At 44.4% G+C, this 13,043-nt stretch overlaps 1 protein-coding gene across 6 annotated transcripts in view; it reads left to right on the forward strand.

Moving 5' to 3' along the window:
* NR2C1 (nuclear receptor subfamily 2 group C member 1) overlaps positions 1–11,388 on the forward strand; it is a 92,180-nt gene extending 80,792 nt beyond the window's left edge. For 5 of the 6 annotated variants that reach the window (XM_090042892.1, XM_090042894.1, XM_090042896.1 and 2 more), the window contains 2 exons: positions 7,241–7,346; positions 8,366–11,388. In XM_090042892.1, the coding sequence (XP_089899018.1) occupies positions 7,241–7,346; positions 8,366–8,540 (281 nt within the window). In that variant the 3' untranslated portion in view covers positions 8,541–11,388. Of the gene's footprint in view, positions 1–2,235; positions 2,410–7,240; positions 7,347–8,365 lie in introns of those variants that run through there. The other variant, XR_016441828.1, reaches the window with a different exon arrangement.
* The last annotated feature ends 1,655 nt before the right edge of the window (positions 11,389–13,043 follow it).

Raw genomic sequence — 13,043 nt, forward strand, 5'->3', positions numbered from 1 at the left:
AGCCTGTGCCAGAATCTTGAGCTGATGAAGGAGATAAGCCCCATTTAAAGATAATGCTCATGCAAGTCTGGTCATTCTAAAAAGCTGCACTGAGAAATAAAGAAAGGATCTGGTCTGGTTTGTCATGTGCAAAAGTCTTCAGTGGTGCAACTGGATACAACAGGGGTGCCAAAGATATGGCCCACGGGATGGATCCAGTCTGCGGAGTGCCATCATCCGGTCCCCAGTGCTGCCTCTGGGTCTCAGAGTTGACCCACATACAGCAAGTGGCACATGTCAGACTGGCCATGCACACAGTGCTCATTCTGGCCAGCCTAGGACCTGTGCTGCATGTAGTGCCCACCCTGGGCAGGCCAGGACGGGGGCCATGTGGCACGCAAATCCTGAACCAGCTGGAGTGGACACTGTGCTGCACGCAATGCCTGAGCAGGGCCCATCTTGGACATGTGCAGCACAGTCTAGGTGTGGGGACTGCTTGTGCTGGGTCCAGCATAGGGGAGGGTCAGATGTGATTGACACCTCTGGGAAACACGGTTCCTGTCGGTTCTAAGCTTGATGCTGTAAGTTTCTCAGAACTGAGAAAAGTGGTTTCTTTCCCACTTTGCTGCAGCTCCCCTTCAAGGGAAACTTTGGTTTCAGGCACAGGAAGACTTTTGGAGCTTTGGTTGTCAATGCAGACATTGCCAAAATGAAGTTTTATCTAGCCTTTTTTCTCTACCTGTACTTCATTACTTGGGCTATTGGTCCTGTGGCTTTACTCCCTACTTACACAGGTGGGAGAGAAGACCTGGAATGATTCCTCTACTCTGGACTCTTGTTGGTGTTTTCAGTTGTGACAGGCCATTTCTTAGGGTAGGTAAGTCCTGTAGTGACAGGCCATTTCTTAGGGTAGGTAAGTCCTGTAGCTCATCAGTGGGGTAACTGTCTGCAATTGAAAACCTGGTTATCTTGCCTACCTCTGCTTCTAGATGTTTTGGGGGGGGGGGTTTAGTGTCCCCCTCACGAAAAGCTATAGGGATAAAAGGACATATTGGAAATAAGTGTCATTCAGGTAGTGTCAGAATCTTACAATAGAGGGAGGAAGGGTCTTCACTCTGTTCTTGATCTCTTAAATTGAATTTTGCCTCTGTTCTTAACCCTTAAGACTGGTTCGGTTTTTTAATCTGTTAATTTTCTTACCTCCACATTTCAATAAGTACAAGCAGTGCCAGTACCTGATGCAGCAGCCATTAGTTAGATGAGGTAATAGCCCGAAAGCCAACAGCTGTTGACTCAGAGGAGTTCAATTTACAGTGGGGGAATAGATCATGCCATGCAGCAGATTTGATGCTTTTTCAGATTTCTGGTCTCCCTTAAATAGTCCATTTGCCTGTCCTTAGTTGGCTCAGCTTTCTCCAGTAGAAGAACCAGATGATGTAAGCATACCTCAAATCCCTTGATCCAGCAACGTGTGTGCTAGGGTTTAGGACAGGATGTTTTCTCCTGTATGAAGAGATCGAGCCCTGTTCTATTGGAGGCCAGAAAACGTTTTGCTAGGAAGTTTTACCACTTAATGAAACACAGGTTTTTTTAAGTTTCTTAAATTTTAAATGCTTTTTTTTTTTTTTTACAGTGACTTGTGTTGTCAACTGTATCTCTGGAAAAGACTGAATCCATCATGTATTAGCTGAGGACTTAAATATTGTGACGCTTGTTTACCTACTGATGTGTCCTGTTCAGTGGCAATGTATATGTGTCTCATGCAAAGTGTATCAGAGGGCTTGGAAACATTTAAGAATTTCCTGAAGGCTTTTCTTTGATACTTTGAATGCTACAGCAAGGGCTTTGGCCAGAGTTGTCAAGTTCAGGTGTGTCAGGTCCCAGCAGATGCAAATGAATTCAGTTAATTCCTTTACAAATAGCGTGTAGAGTTCAATGTAATGCATTAGTATGCTCAGAATAAACTGGTCCTACACAACTACACTGATATACTTCACTTTCAGGCCATGCTCATACAGTTTCTGAAGTTAAGGAATGACTAGACAGAACAGAATATTTAAGTTATTGGTCTATGATGTGTTGGGTTTGAAAGAATTGCATATACCATCTTGTTGCTTAAAGTTCTGTGGCTATATGGTAGACCAGCAATCCCAGTTGTAAGGTTATGCAGGCAGTATATTTGGAGAATGAGTATTGCTATTGATAACTTTTTTTCTGATATAATTCAGCTGCTTATTTATGACCGCATTCCTTCAGGTCATCTACTTTTTATAGAATCATAGAAAGTAAGGATTGGAAGGGACCTCAGGAAGTCATCTAGTCCATACCCCTGCCCAGAGCAAGACCAGCCCCAACTAGATCATCCCAGCCAACGTTTTGTCTACCCAGACCTGAAAACCTCCAAGGATGCAGATTCCACAACCTCTTTGGGTAACCTGTTCCAGTGCTTTACTACCTTCCAGTGAGAAAATTCTTCCTAATATCTAACGTAAAGTTCCCTTGCTGCAACTTAAGACTGTTGCTTCTTTTTCTGCCACCACTGAGAACTGGCTAGCTGCATCCTCTTTCAACCCCCCCGCCCTCAGGATGCTATTGAGGCCCCCTCAATCTTCTCTTCTCTAGATTAAATAAGCCCAGTCTTTCCTCATAAGTCATGTCCCCCAGCCTCACCATTTTTGTTGCCCTCCACTGGATTTCTCCAATATCTCCACATCCCCATGTGTAGTGGAGGGCCCAAAACTGAACACGCTACTCCAGATGTGGCCTCACCAGTTCTAAATAGAAGGGAATAATCACTTCCCTTGGCATACTGGGCTGCACTGGTAGGAGTGTTCCCAGTAGGTCATTAGCCTTCTTGGCAACTAGGGCATGCTGCTAGCTCATATTCAGTTTATTGTCCACCATCAACTTTTCTGCAGAGCTGCTGCCCAGCCAGTCAGCCCACAGCTTGCACTGATGCATGGGATTATTCCATCCTAACTGCAAGGACTTTGCACTTGTCCTTGTTGACAAGGTTCCCTATAAACTGTGTGCATGCACAGCTGCACACAAGAAGAAGTCTTGCCGCACACTATTTAATGCTGCGCACCTGCCCCAACCCAGCCACAGGCTGCTTCAGAAGTGTGGCAGGGCAGGCACACTGAGATACCTGTGCATTCCCAATCCAGATCACCAGCATGAAGGTGCCTGATCTTTTTGTGGGGAGCTAAGGGTGATGGCTATGGGTTTCTGATAGTCACAGTGGGGAGCTGTGAACTGTCTTGGTGGGGTTTGGTTCAGGGGACTGCCCGGCTGCTCCAGATGGAGCAAGACAGGAGCCCAGGCAGCCTGTGCTGAACAGAATGTGATGGCGGAGGCATGGCCACGTGCAGCTGGTCCCAGGGAGGTAGGAGGCAGCTCTCTGAGGACAGAGTTGTGTTTTAAAAAGCTCACATGAGCACTGCCTCAGAGGTGCCCCGAGCCCACTGGCTGACTTGCCAGGGCTGTAACATTCATCATTGGCTCTAGGCTCTCTGGGAGGACAGGAGAGGGGAAGGGGTGGATCTTTCATAGACTTCATAGACATTAGGGCTGGAAGGGACCTCGGGAGATCATCGAGTCCAGCCCCCTGCCCAAAGGGCAGGAAGTCAGCTGGGGTCATAGGATCCCAGCAAGATAAGCATCCAATTTACTCTTGAAGGTGTTCAATGTAGGTGCTTGAACCACCTCCGCTGGCAGACTGTTCCAGACCTTGGGGGCTCGGACAGTAAAGAAATTCTTCCTTATGTCCAGCCTGAAACGGTCTTGCAGGAGTTTGTGACCGTTCGACCTCGTCATCCCTTGGGGCACTCTGGTGAACAAACGTTCCCCCAGATCCTGGTGGTCACCCTTGATAAACTTATAGGTGGCCATCAGATCACCCCTGAGCCTGAGCTTTTCCAGGCTAAAGAGTCCCATGGCTCTCAGCCTGTCATCGTAAGATCTGTTTTCCTGACCTCTGATCATGCGCGTGGCTCTCCTCTGGACTCTCTCAAGCTTCTCCACATCCTTTTTGAATTGTGGAGCCCAAAACTGGACGCAGTACTCCAGCTGCGGCCTCACCAAGGCCGAGTACAAGGGGAGAACGACGTCCCGGGATTTGCTCGAGAAGCATCTATGGATGCAAGCCAGCATTTTGGTCGCTTTACTAGCTGCAGCATCGCATTGCAGGCTCATGTTCATCTTGTGGTCAGTGATGACCCCCCCAGTCTCTTTCTTCTGTAGTGCTATCCAACGTAGCACTGCCAAGCCTATAAGGAAGCTGCAGGTTTTTCCTCCCAAGGTGGAGAACCTTGCATTTTTCGGTGTTAAACACCATCAGGTTCTCGTCTGCCCATTTGCTGAGCTTGTCCAGGTCAGCCTGGATCACCCGCCTATCTTCTGGCGTGGATGCTTTGCCCCAAAGTTTGGTGTCATTGGCAAACTTGGCCAGTCCACTCCTGACTCCAATGTCCACATCATTAATGAAGATGTTGTACAGTATGGGTCCAAGGACAGAGCCTTGAGGGACCCCACTGGTCACAGGGCACCACGATGAGTGACTGCCATCAATTACAACCCTCTGGGCCCGACCACGGAGCCAGTTTCCCAGCCAGCGGATCGCGATGGAGCCAAGGCCACAACTGGCCCGTTTGGCCAAGAGGTGATCATGGGATACCAGATCAAAAGCTTTTTTGAAGTCAAGATATATGACATCCATCTCTTCTCCCTTGTCCAGGTGATAGGTCACCTGGTCATAGAAGGAAATGAGATTGGTCAAACAAGACCTACGCACAACAAACCCGTGCTGGCTATCCCTTAGAATGTTAGCCTGGGCCAGTCCCTCAAGGATGGCCTCCTTAATAAACTTTTCTAAGATCTTCCCCAGGATAGAAGTCAGGCTAATGGGCCTGTAGTTAGCCGGATCCACTCTCCTCCCTTTCTTGAAGATCAGCACCACATTGGCCTTCTTCCAGTCTTCGGGCACTACACCAGGGCGCCAGGAGTTATCAAAGATCCGTGCCAGGGGCTGGGCTATGACGCTCGCCAGCTCCTTGAGTACCCTGGGGATTGTCAGAGCCGGCTGACTTGAAGGTATCCAGCTTCTCAAGGTGTTCCTTCACGAGGTCAGCATTTATGGAGGGTAGGGAATCCCCATCACCCGGATCTCCCTGTCCCATAGCAGGCATGGGCATCCCATGGGACTGATGAAAGACTGACTCAAAGTACCTATTTAATAGGTTGGCTTTGCAGCTGCTTTCTCTCCGATGCTGTGCTAGAGAGAGAGAAACCTGCCTGAGCATGGGCAGAAGCCAGACAAAAGATTCCCCAGCTTCCCAGGCTGCTGCACATTTTCTTCCTCCTCCCTGCACCTGATCCTGGGAGCCCAGGAAAGCAGCCGCAAGATGACTGAAAGGCAGCAGTGGTGCATGCAGCAAGGCGCCTGAACTGTAAGTCCCATCCCTTAGGAGAAGAAGCCCAGTAGCTGGCTTCCTGGACAGCCTTTCTTTCTGGACGTGCCTAGCTCTGGGACCTCCAGCAAACACAGCAGGCATCAGTGTTCCCTCTAAGCGGCTCACGGACCATCAGACCTTAGAGGGAACATTGCTTGTTGAACCTCATGAGATTCCTTTTGACCCAATCCTCCAATTTGCCGAGGCCACTCTGAATCCTAGGCCTACCTTCCAGCATATCTACTACTCCCCTCAGCTCGGTGTCATCTGCAAACATGCTGAGGCCATCTTCCATCTCTATGCCATCTTCCAGGTTGTTGATGAAGACATTGAACAAAACTGACCCCTGGGGCACTCCACTTGATACTGGCTGCCAACTAGACAGAGAGCCATTGATTACTAATCTCTGAGCCCGATGCTCCATCCAGTTTTCTATCCATTCATCCAGCCTGTACTTCCTTAGCTTGCCTGCAAGAATGCTGTGAGAGACCATATCAAAAGCCTTGCTAAAATCAAGGTACACCACATCCACCAGCCTCCCCACATCCACAGATCCAGTCATCTTTGTCATAGAAGGCGATCAGGTTGGTCAGGCGTGAATTGCCCCTGGTGAATCCATGCTGACTGGTCCTAAATACCTTGTTCCCTCCAAGTGCTTAGAAGTGTATTCCTTGAGGATCTGCTCCATGATTTTTCCAGGGACTGAGGTGAGGCTAACTGGTCTGTAGTTCCCTGGTTCCTCCTTCCCTTTCTTAAATATGGGCACTGTTTTTCCTTTTCCAATCATCTTGGACCTCTCCTGATTGCCATGAGTTTTCAGAGATGATGGCCAATGGCTCTGCAATCACATGAGCCAACTCCCTCAGCACCCTTGGGTGCATCCCATCCAGTCCCATGGACTTGTACATGTCCAGCTTTTCTAAGTAGTCCCTAACCTGTTCTGTCAGCACTGAGGGCTGCTCCCCCTCCTCCCCAAGCTGTGCTGCCTGGTGCAGTAGTCTGGGAGCTGATCTTGCCTGTGAAGACTGAAGCAAAAAAAGGCATTGAGCACTTCAGCCTTTTCTGCATCCTCTGTCACAAGATTGCCTGCCCCCATTCTCCCATTTATGATTTTTTTCTCAATAAGAAACACCCATGATACCATGTGGGGATTATGGCTAGAGCGACAATGTTCAAAGATACCGAAGTCTCATTTTCAAAAGAGATTTAAGAACTTAAGGAGTCTTTGTTTTTAATAACACTTGTATTCTGAAGTACCTAAGTTATACCTGGAATTGTAATTTTATGTGCTTTCAAAAAAATGTAGATCAGAATATTGATAAAGAAGTATCTGCTTTATATTATTAGCCAGAATTACCCCACAGCTTTTTCAGCTTTTAAAATTATGTTAATTATAACCCTTTCAGTTTTGACTTGGAATGCTTTAGCACTCAGCTTCTAATGAACTGTCAGCCTGTCAGAATAATGGCATAATCCAGTGCAACACAGAGACAGGAGACCTGATCAGCTGTGGATGAGGGTGGCATAAACACTGTAGGTGCTGCATTTGCTGGAACTTTTGGGGCTGTCTGGTATATTTATCTGAGCACCTTGAATAAAATATACCAACTTCATCTGAAAAAAAAAAAACAAATAAGGGGAGAGGTCCAGCAATAGAATCTGTTATAATTCTAGAATTATATAAAAAGCAGAAGTTGCTACAGTTGCTAAAGAATTAACAGAGGATATTTGCCTTGGATAGCTTGAGTGGGTTTTGTAGGTATTTTTGCATCTTGTCCACAGCAGGTATAACAAGGTAGACTGTTTTTCAGATCATCCAGGTCTAGAAAACGTAATACAGATTGAGAAGTTTCAAGAAAAGGCTTACATGGAGTTCCAGGACTATGTAACAAAAGCATATCCAGATGATACTTACAGGTATGTAAATCTGTGTAATCATTTGCTTGATTATCCTTTTTGTTTTTGTTCTTCATAGCATCAGTGACCCCAATTTGTAAAGTACTTCAGTTTTAAGGAATCAGGGGGTAGTTAGATACCTGAAGGCAGGCCAGGGTCGCACCTTAGGCCCCTGGTACATGTTACATTTAAGACAGGATTAACAAGTTAAATGTGTCTTCAGTAGTAACTCTGGCTGCACATTAATTCAATTAATGGTGGGTTAAAATGGAATAAGCCACAAAGTTATTATACAAAGTACATGTAAGATCTTTGTGGTTGGTTCCCATCGTGCCTAAATTGAATGTGTAGCCAGGCTGAGCAGCTGATTGGGGCTCTCAGCTTGGGGAACACATCAGAGTCAAGAACTCTAGTGCACTCTCAGTGCTAGGAGTGAGGATTACTGCTCTCAGCCTCAAGGACATACCAGAGCCCTTGGCCCCAGTGCACCCCAAAAACAGAGCATCAGTCAGGGGTGCATTGTGCCTTTAACTGAAGGCCAAGGGCTTAACTGGTTCAGAGGGGCATGAGCTTTCATAGGCAGCAACCTATGAAACAGTCCTTGTCAGATGCATGTATGTTACTTACTTCCACAAATTTAGAAATGTCTTGATGCATTTTCAGTGATAAAAAGTGTTTATTTGTTGAAGTTTAAAACTGAACTGTAATTACTGGATTATTTGTAGGCTTGGTTCCCCCTCTAGTTTTATTTTGTGTGCTATAGACCCTAACATGCAATCTATAAATGGTGAAATGCCTACTAATACCTTTGGACTGTCAGAGTGCAATATGATCACAGTGAAATAAAACTGTATCTTCCATGTTTCCACAAGCTAATATTTGATCTCCCTGAAACTGACCTTTTTATTGAACTTTTACCAACAGCATAACCCAGCAAGTTTTTTGTTTCTTTTCTTGCTGATAACACAAGCTAACATAAAAATGAAGCCCCTCTGCCTGTACAACTTGTATAACCTTCTTCTGCCAAACATGTTTTTCAGGCTGTCTAGACTTCTTCTCAGACTGCCTGCACTGAGATTGATGAGTGCAGCCATCACAGAAGAACTGTTCTTTGCAGGATTAATTGGAAACGTTCAAATTGACAGCATCATCCCATATATTCTTAGAATGGAGACAGCAGACTACAACTCTCAAATAATTGGTCATGCTGTATAAAAGTGGAAACCAAGGATTTTATACCATGGCAGTCATGGTATATGCATACTCTGTCTCCAAGAGATGGCAAGAAGCCTTCCCATGCAACTTTAAAAGAAGGCTAAAATTTTTCCTTTTCAGCCCACATGGGAAATGCAGTGGAGTGTCTTAAGGAATGTAGGACGGCTTCCTTTATGCATCTGGTTTTCAAGGACCTGTAAATTATTTGGCATCTAAAGAAAATCAAGAATTGTTCATCCTATTTTTGTAGATAGAGGAACCCAACATATTTGTTTATGAATCCCAAAACAGAAAACTCCAGCCCCCTGAAGAAGAAACACAAAACCTTGACTGAACTAAAATGTCACAACCTAGTCTGATGTGTTAAGCTAAATAAATGAACTTTCTTGGAATTGTGTTTTCAGTGTTTTGCTACTAGTCCATTCTCACTGACTGAATGAAACAGGCTGGCCAGAAATCTTGAAAAGGCCAAAGTATTTCTGTTGAAATGAATCCTTTTTAATAAAATTCACTTTTTTAGCAACTTTGGGAAGAGCTGAAGTTCTTGTTGAATGAAACAGTTGATATCATTAAAAGTACAGGGAAATCATAGAAAGCTCACTGCTTTTTTAAACGTTCTGTTTATACCTCGATACAGTTGGTTAAAGTGCACCTCTGTTGCCAGCAGTGAGATCCATATTGATGACTACTGGTTTTCTGGATATCAGGGGGCTAATACATTTTAATGTTGTATAGTGGTGCGTAGCAGCTAGTTGTTTTATACTGTGGAAAACTAACGTAAGAATAAACTCTTTCCCCGAGGTCGTTTATGATGCCAATTTCCAGTTGTATTTTTCTAACTGAATACATTCACTATTGTTTGAGCGTAGAACACGGACTGGCAGGCCATCACGCTGCTGTTCATCCTGATCTGAAACCTGGGTCCCAGAAATGCAGGTTTTGGTCTCTTCACCGATGTTTGCCTCTCCTAAGATTTGCATAAAATCCATAGGCAGATCCAGGATTTTGAAAAGGGGATCGCAGTCAGTATAGCAGGGGTGACTGCATCTCCTACTTCCAGACCACCCCACAAGAGCAACAGCCAGGGACATTTTTGAAGTCCCCAAATCGTGTATCTTGATCCTACCGTGCCCCGCTGTCAGCAGCATCCCCCTTCCCTTTCATGCTCAGCAGCACTTCACCTCCCCTTCCATTCCCCCCACCCCACACTTAGGCCTGTGGCTGTGCGAAGGGGGGTGCCACCTGCTGCTACAGCTATCCCAGCTGTTCCTGCTCTGCATCAGCAAGGCTGCAGGAAAGCAGCTGCATGGCCTCAGACGGGCAGTGGTGAGTGCATTCCTGCTCCGTGCCCCAGCTGCCAGGAAACACCTGGGGGCCTCTGAAGGTCCCCTTCCCCCAACTCAGCTGGGAACAACCTCAGTGGGAGTAGGGAGAGGGGGTTGGGAAGGAAAGGGAAGTGACACTGAGCACAGGAAGAGAGGAGTGCTGGAAGAGAGAAAGATCCTTTTCTGCTTCAGGGACTTAAAGAATCCCTGGCTGCTGCTCCTGCAGTCTGGCTTGAAATGGGGAGGGGCAGGAGGTGCAATGGCACCATGATATCCCCTCTAGATCTACCTCTGCATAAATCATTTCCAGTTCTTAGAATACAGATTCATGCTTCTGAAAAGGAGCTTTCAGACAATTGATTTGTTTAGTAAGATGGATAATCCTAAACTCTTAAAACAGATCCAGGAATATAGGGATTGTTTAATTCTTACATCAGTATTGTTCACTTATTTGCAGTTATTTTAACTTCTAGAAATCTGCAAGTTAAGATTGCAGGTTAGGTTTTAAACCTACTGCTGCTCAGATAAACGGACCACCTTCCAACTCAAGCCCTCTGCTTTTCTAAAAACCTGCTGACCAAAAATGACCAGATAATCTCTCGTTACTGCCAGTCCGATTTGTTTTCAGTTCCATTCTAGTGAATATTTTTTCTGAGCCACTCTGATGTTGGAGAAAGACTAGCCATTTTCATTCTTGAATTGTACTGTCCAATAGCATCACTGCACCGATTACCAAAAATTAAAACATGGAAAGTTGCTGTTCCATGAACACTTAGAGGCATTTTTCTTAAAGTCTAGCTGGATAAGACTTTTCCCCACCCTTCTTCTCTCCCAGTACATTAATTTATTTTCAGTGTTGAGTCTTCACAAATCTGACTGGCTTGTAGCCTGTCTACACTTACCAAACTCTAGCGTTTGATTAGCCAATAAAGATGGTCCTTTTGTCAGTTGAGGGGTAGGATTATTTTCAACAGCTTTATAATTTTTGATTTACAGAGCAAGAAAAATGATTTTTAGTAAAAAAAAAAAAAAATTATTTGAATGGAAAAATTAATAGTTTTATACATTTCAGAATCCCATCTATTAAAGGTGGGAGCACTGTTCTAAATAATGAACTGAGTAGTTAAAACAAAACTTTTTTTTCTTAAAAATGTATATTGGACATATCTACATATAACTAGTTAGTGTATTTTTTACTGAGGGTATTTACTCCTACAGCTTATAGTTACATTTTCAGCTATTTCAGAAGAATTTTATTGCACTGTCAACTGCAACAACAAACCTGTCCTGTCACTACACTTGTTCTGTCTTTGATCTTGAGTGTCAGTGGAAGTCATTAGCTTGGTCATTTTGTTCCATTTCTACAACTTAACTGGTAGTTGAGTTTTAATGTAAGCATTGGAATGTCACAGTAATCGTCTTGTTGTTGTATAAAAGCTACTGTAAATGTCCTGAAACTTGTCTAAGATTGTAAATTCTATTTTGGCTGTATTTTTTAAAATAAATTGTAACTTTTTATTATAGACTACATAACCCATCAGTTTGTTAGTTTTTAATGAAAACAGACATTGACCAGAGCAGCGCATTCAATTGTAGAAGGGCTGTCCAATGACGTTCAGACTCTTATTAGGCGGTGTAATATTGTCATGTACAATACTGGTATTTTAACTGTTGCTGGTATCTCACCGTTATCCCTCAGTTTTATAACCTTTCTTTTCTAATTAACCTTTGGCTTCAATGGTTCCTATTTTTTAACCACTGAGTTTGGGTACATAATAGATTTGCTGCTTTATAATAAAACTTTGACTTAGCAGCGCAAAATGGCTAATGCATCGATGGCTAATACACTACTTGCTGCAGTGAATTCTAATAATGGATTTTCAGGTCACATGTTCTGTTGATGTATGTTTTAAGGATGTTTATTCAGTGCTTCTAGAGCTAAAAGAGTAAGGATCAGTCTTAGTTTGGATAGGAGATACAAATGCAATTTTCAGCAGTTTTGATTCTGGTCTTGGTTTATATTGATTTTAAGTGTGATTGAAGAAATTCCTGATCTACTCTGGGCTCCGTGTTTAATGTTATAAAGTCCCTAGGATCCTTCTCCACCCAGAATTGCTGGTAGGCTTCATACTGGTAGCCTAAATACTTTAAATAAAAACATTATCTTTAGGTTTTTTTCAGTCAAAGGACAAGTTTTTGAATGTAAGCTAATTCAGTGTCTGCCTGAGACTGCAGAAAACCTGCAATAAAACTCCAAGTGAAATTCCATCTGTTTCAAGAAGCTCTTAAGCCTGAAATACATGTCCCAATATAAATACCTGTATGACCTATCTGCCACCTGTTTTCTTCATGGCAGATGCATCCAGTCAGTGTTGAGTGTAGAGAGAGATCTGGGTGACTGGTTGCAAGAGCAGGGAATAGAGTTGGACCAACTGTCTGCTAGCTGCCAAAGCTAGGTTCTTCTCAACCTTGTCACAGAGCCCTGTTCTCCAGCTACCTCACCAGCTGCAGTGCTTCCTCTCTCTCCGCCCTGCTTCTCAATCCATGTTCCTTCCCACATCCCTCCAACACATGCAACTTTAAATGGAGGGCTGAAGAAGAGAGGTTGTGACAGGAGTGCTTCCCTGGTGAATAACAGAAAACAGCTGGAGCACAGCTCCCTTCCAGCTTTGGCTTCTTTCTGCCACAGCAAAAGCACTATTTCTTCCACCATTGTTTGCTTCCACATGCATCCATTTTCCCTCCATACTTTCCCCCTGTTCTTTCCTACTCTCCCCCTGTACTTTTAGCATATTTTTAACTCGCCATCCATCCATCCTTTTTAACTCATTCCTTCCTCGTCCTGCCCCTTTAATTTCTCTCAAGACATGAAAACATTGATACCTTTCCCTTCTATTAGCACTCACATGTGAGGCCCTTCTAACCTCATATCTATTTAGCTACAACTGGTACATTCAACAGTAGGCACTTTGCTCAACAAGCAGGCATGGGCAGCCTTGACCCCATGCTCTTTCCTCCATCAGCTGCAAAGCTGAGCTACCAAGCATCAAAGGCTGCACACATTTTGCAAGCTCACTACTACCTGTCCTTCCCTCTGGGGACATAAGGAATAATCCATCGCCACTCTTTTATGACAGGGTTTTTAGTTGAAGACTATTATAGCCCCCCTCAGTCTTCT

Source organism: Crocodylus siamensis, chromosome 4 (genome assembly GCF_052110815.1).
Source record: "Crocodylus siamensis isolate JL-2025a chromosome 4, ASM5211081v1, whole genome shotgun sequence".
Lineage (NCBI taxonomy): Eukaryota > Metazoa > Chordata > Crocodylia > Crocodylidae > Crocodylus > Crocodylus siamensis.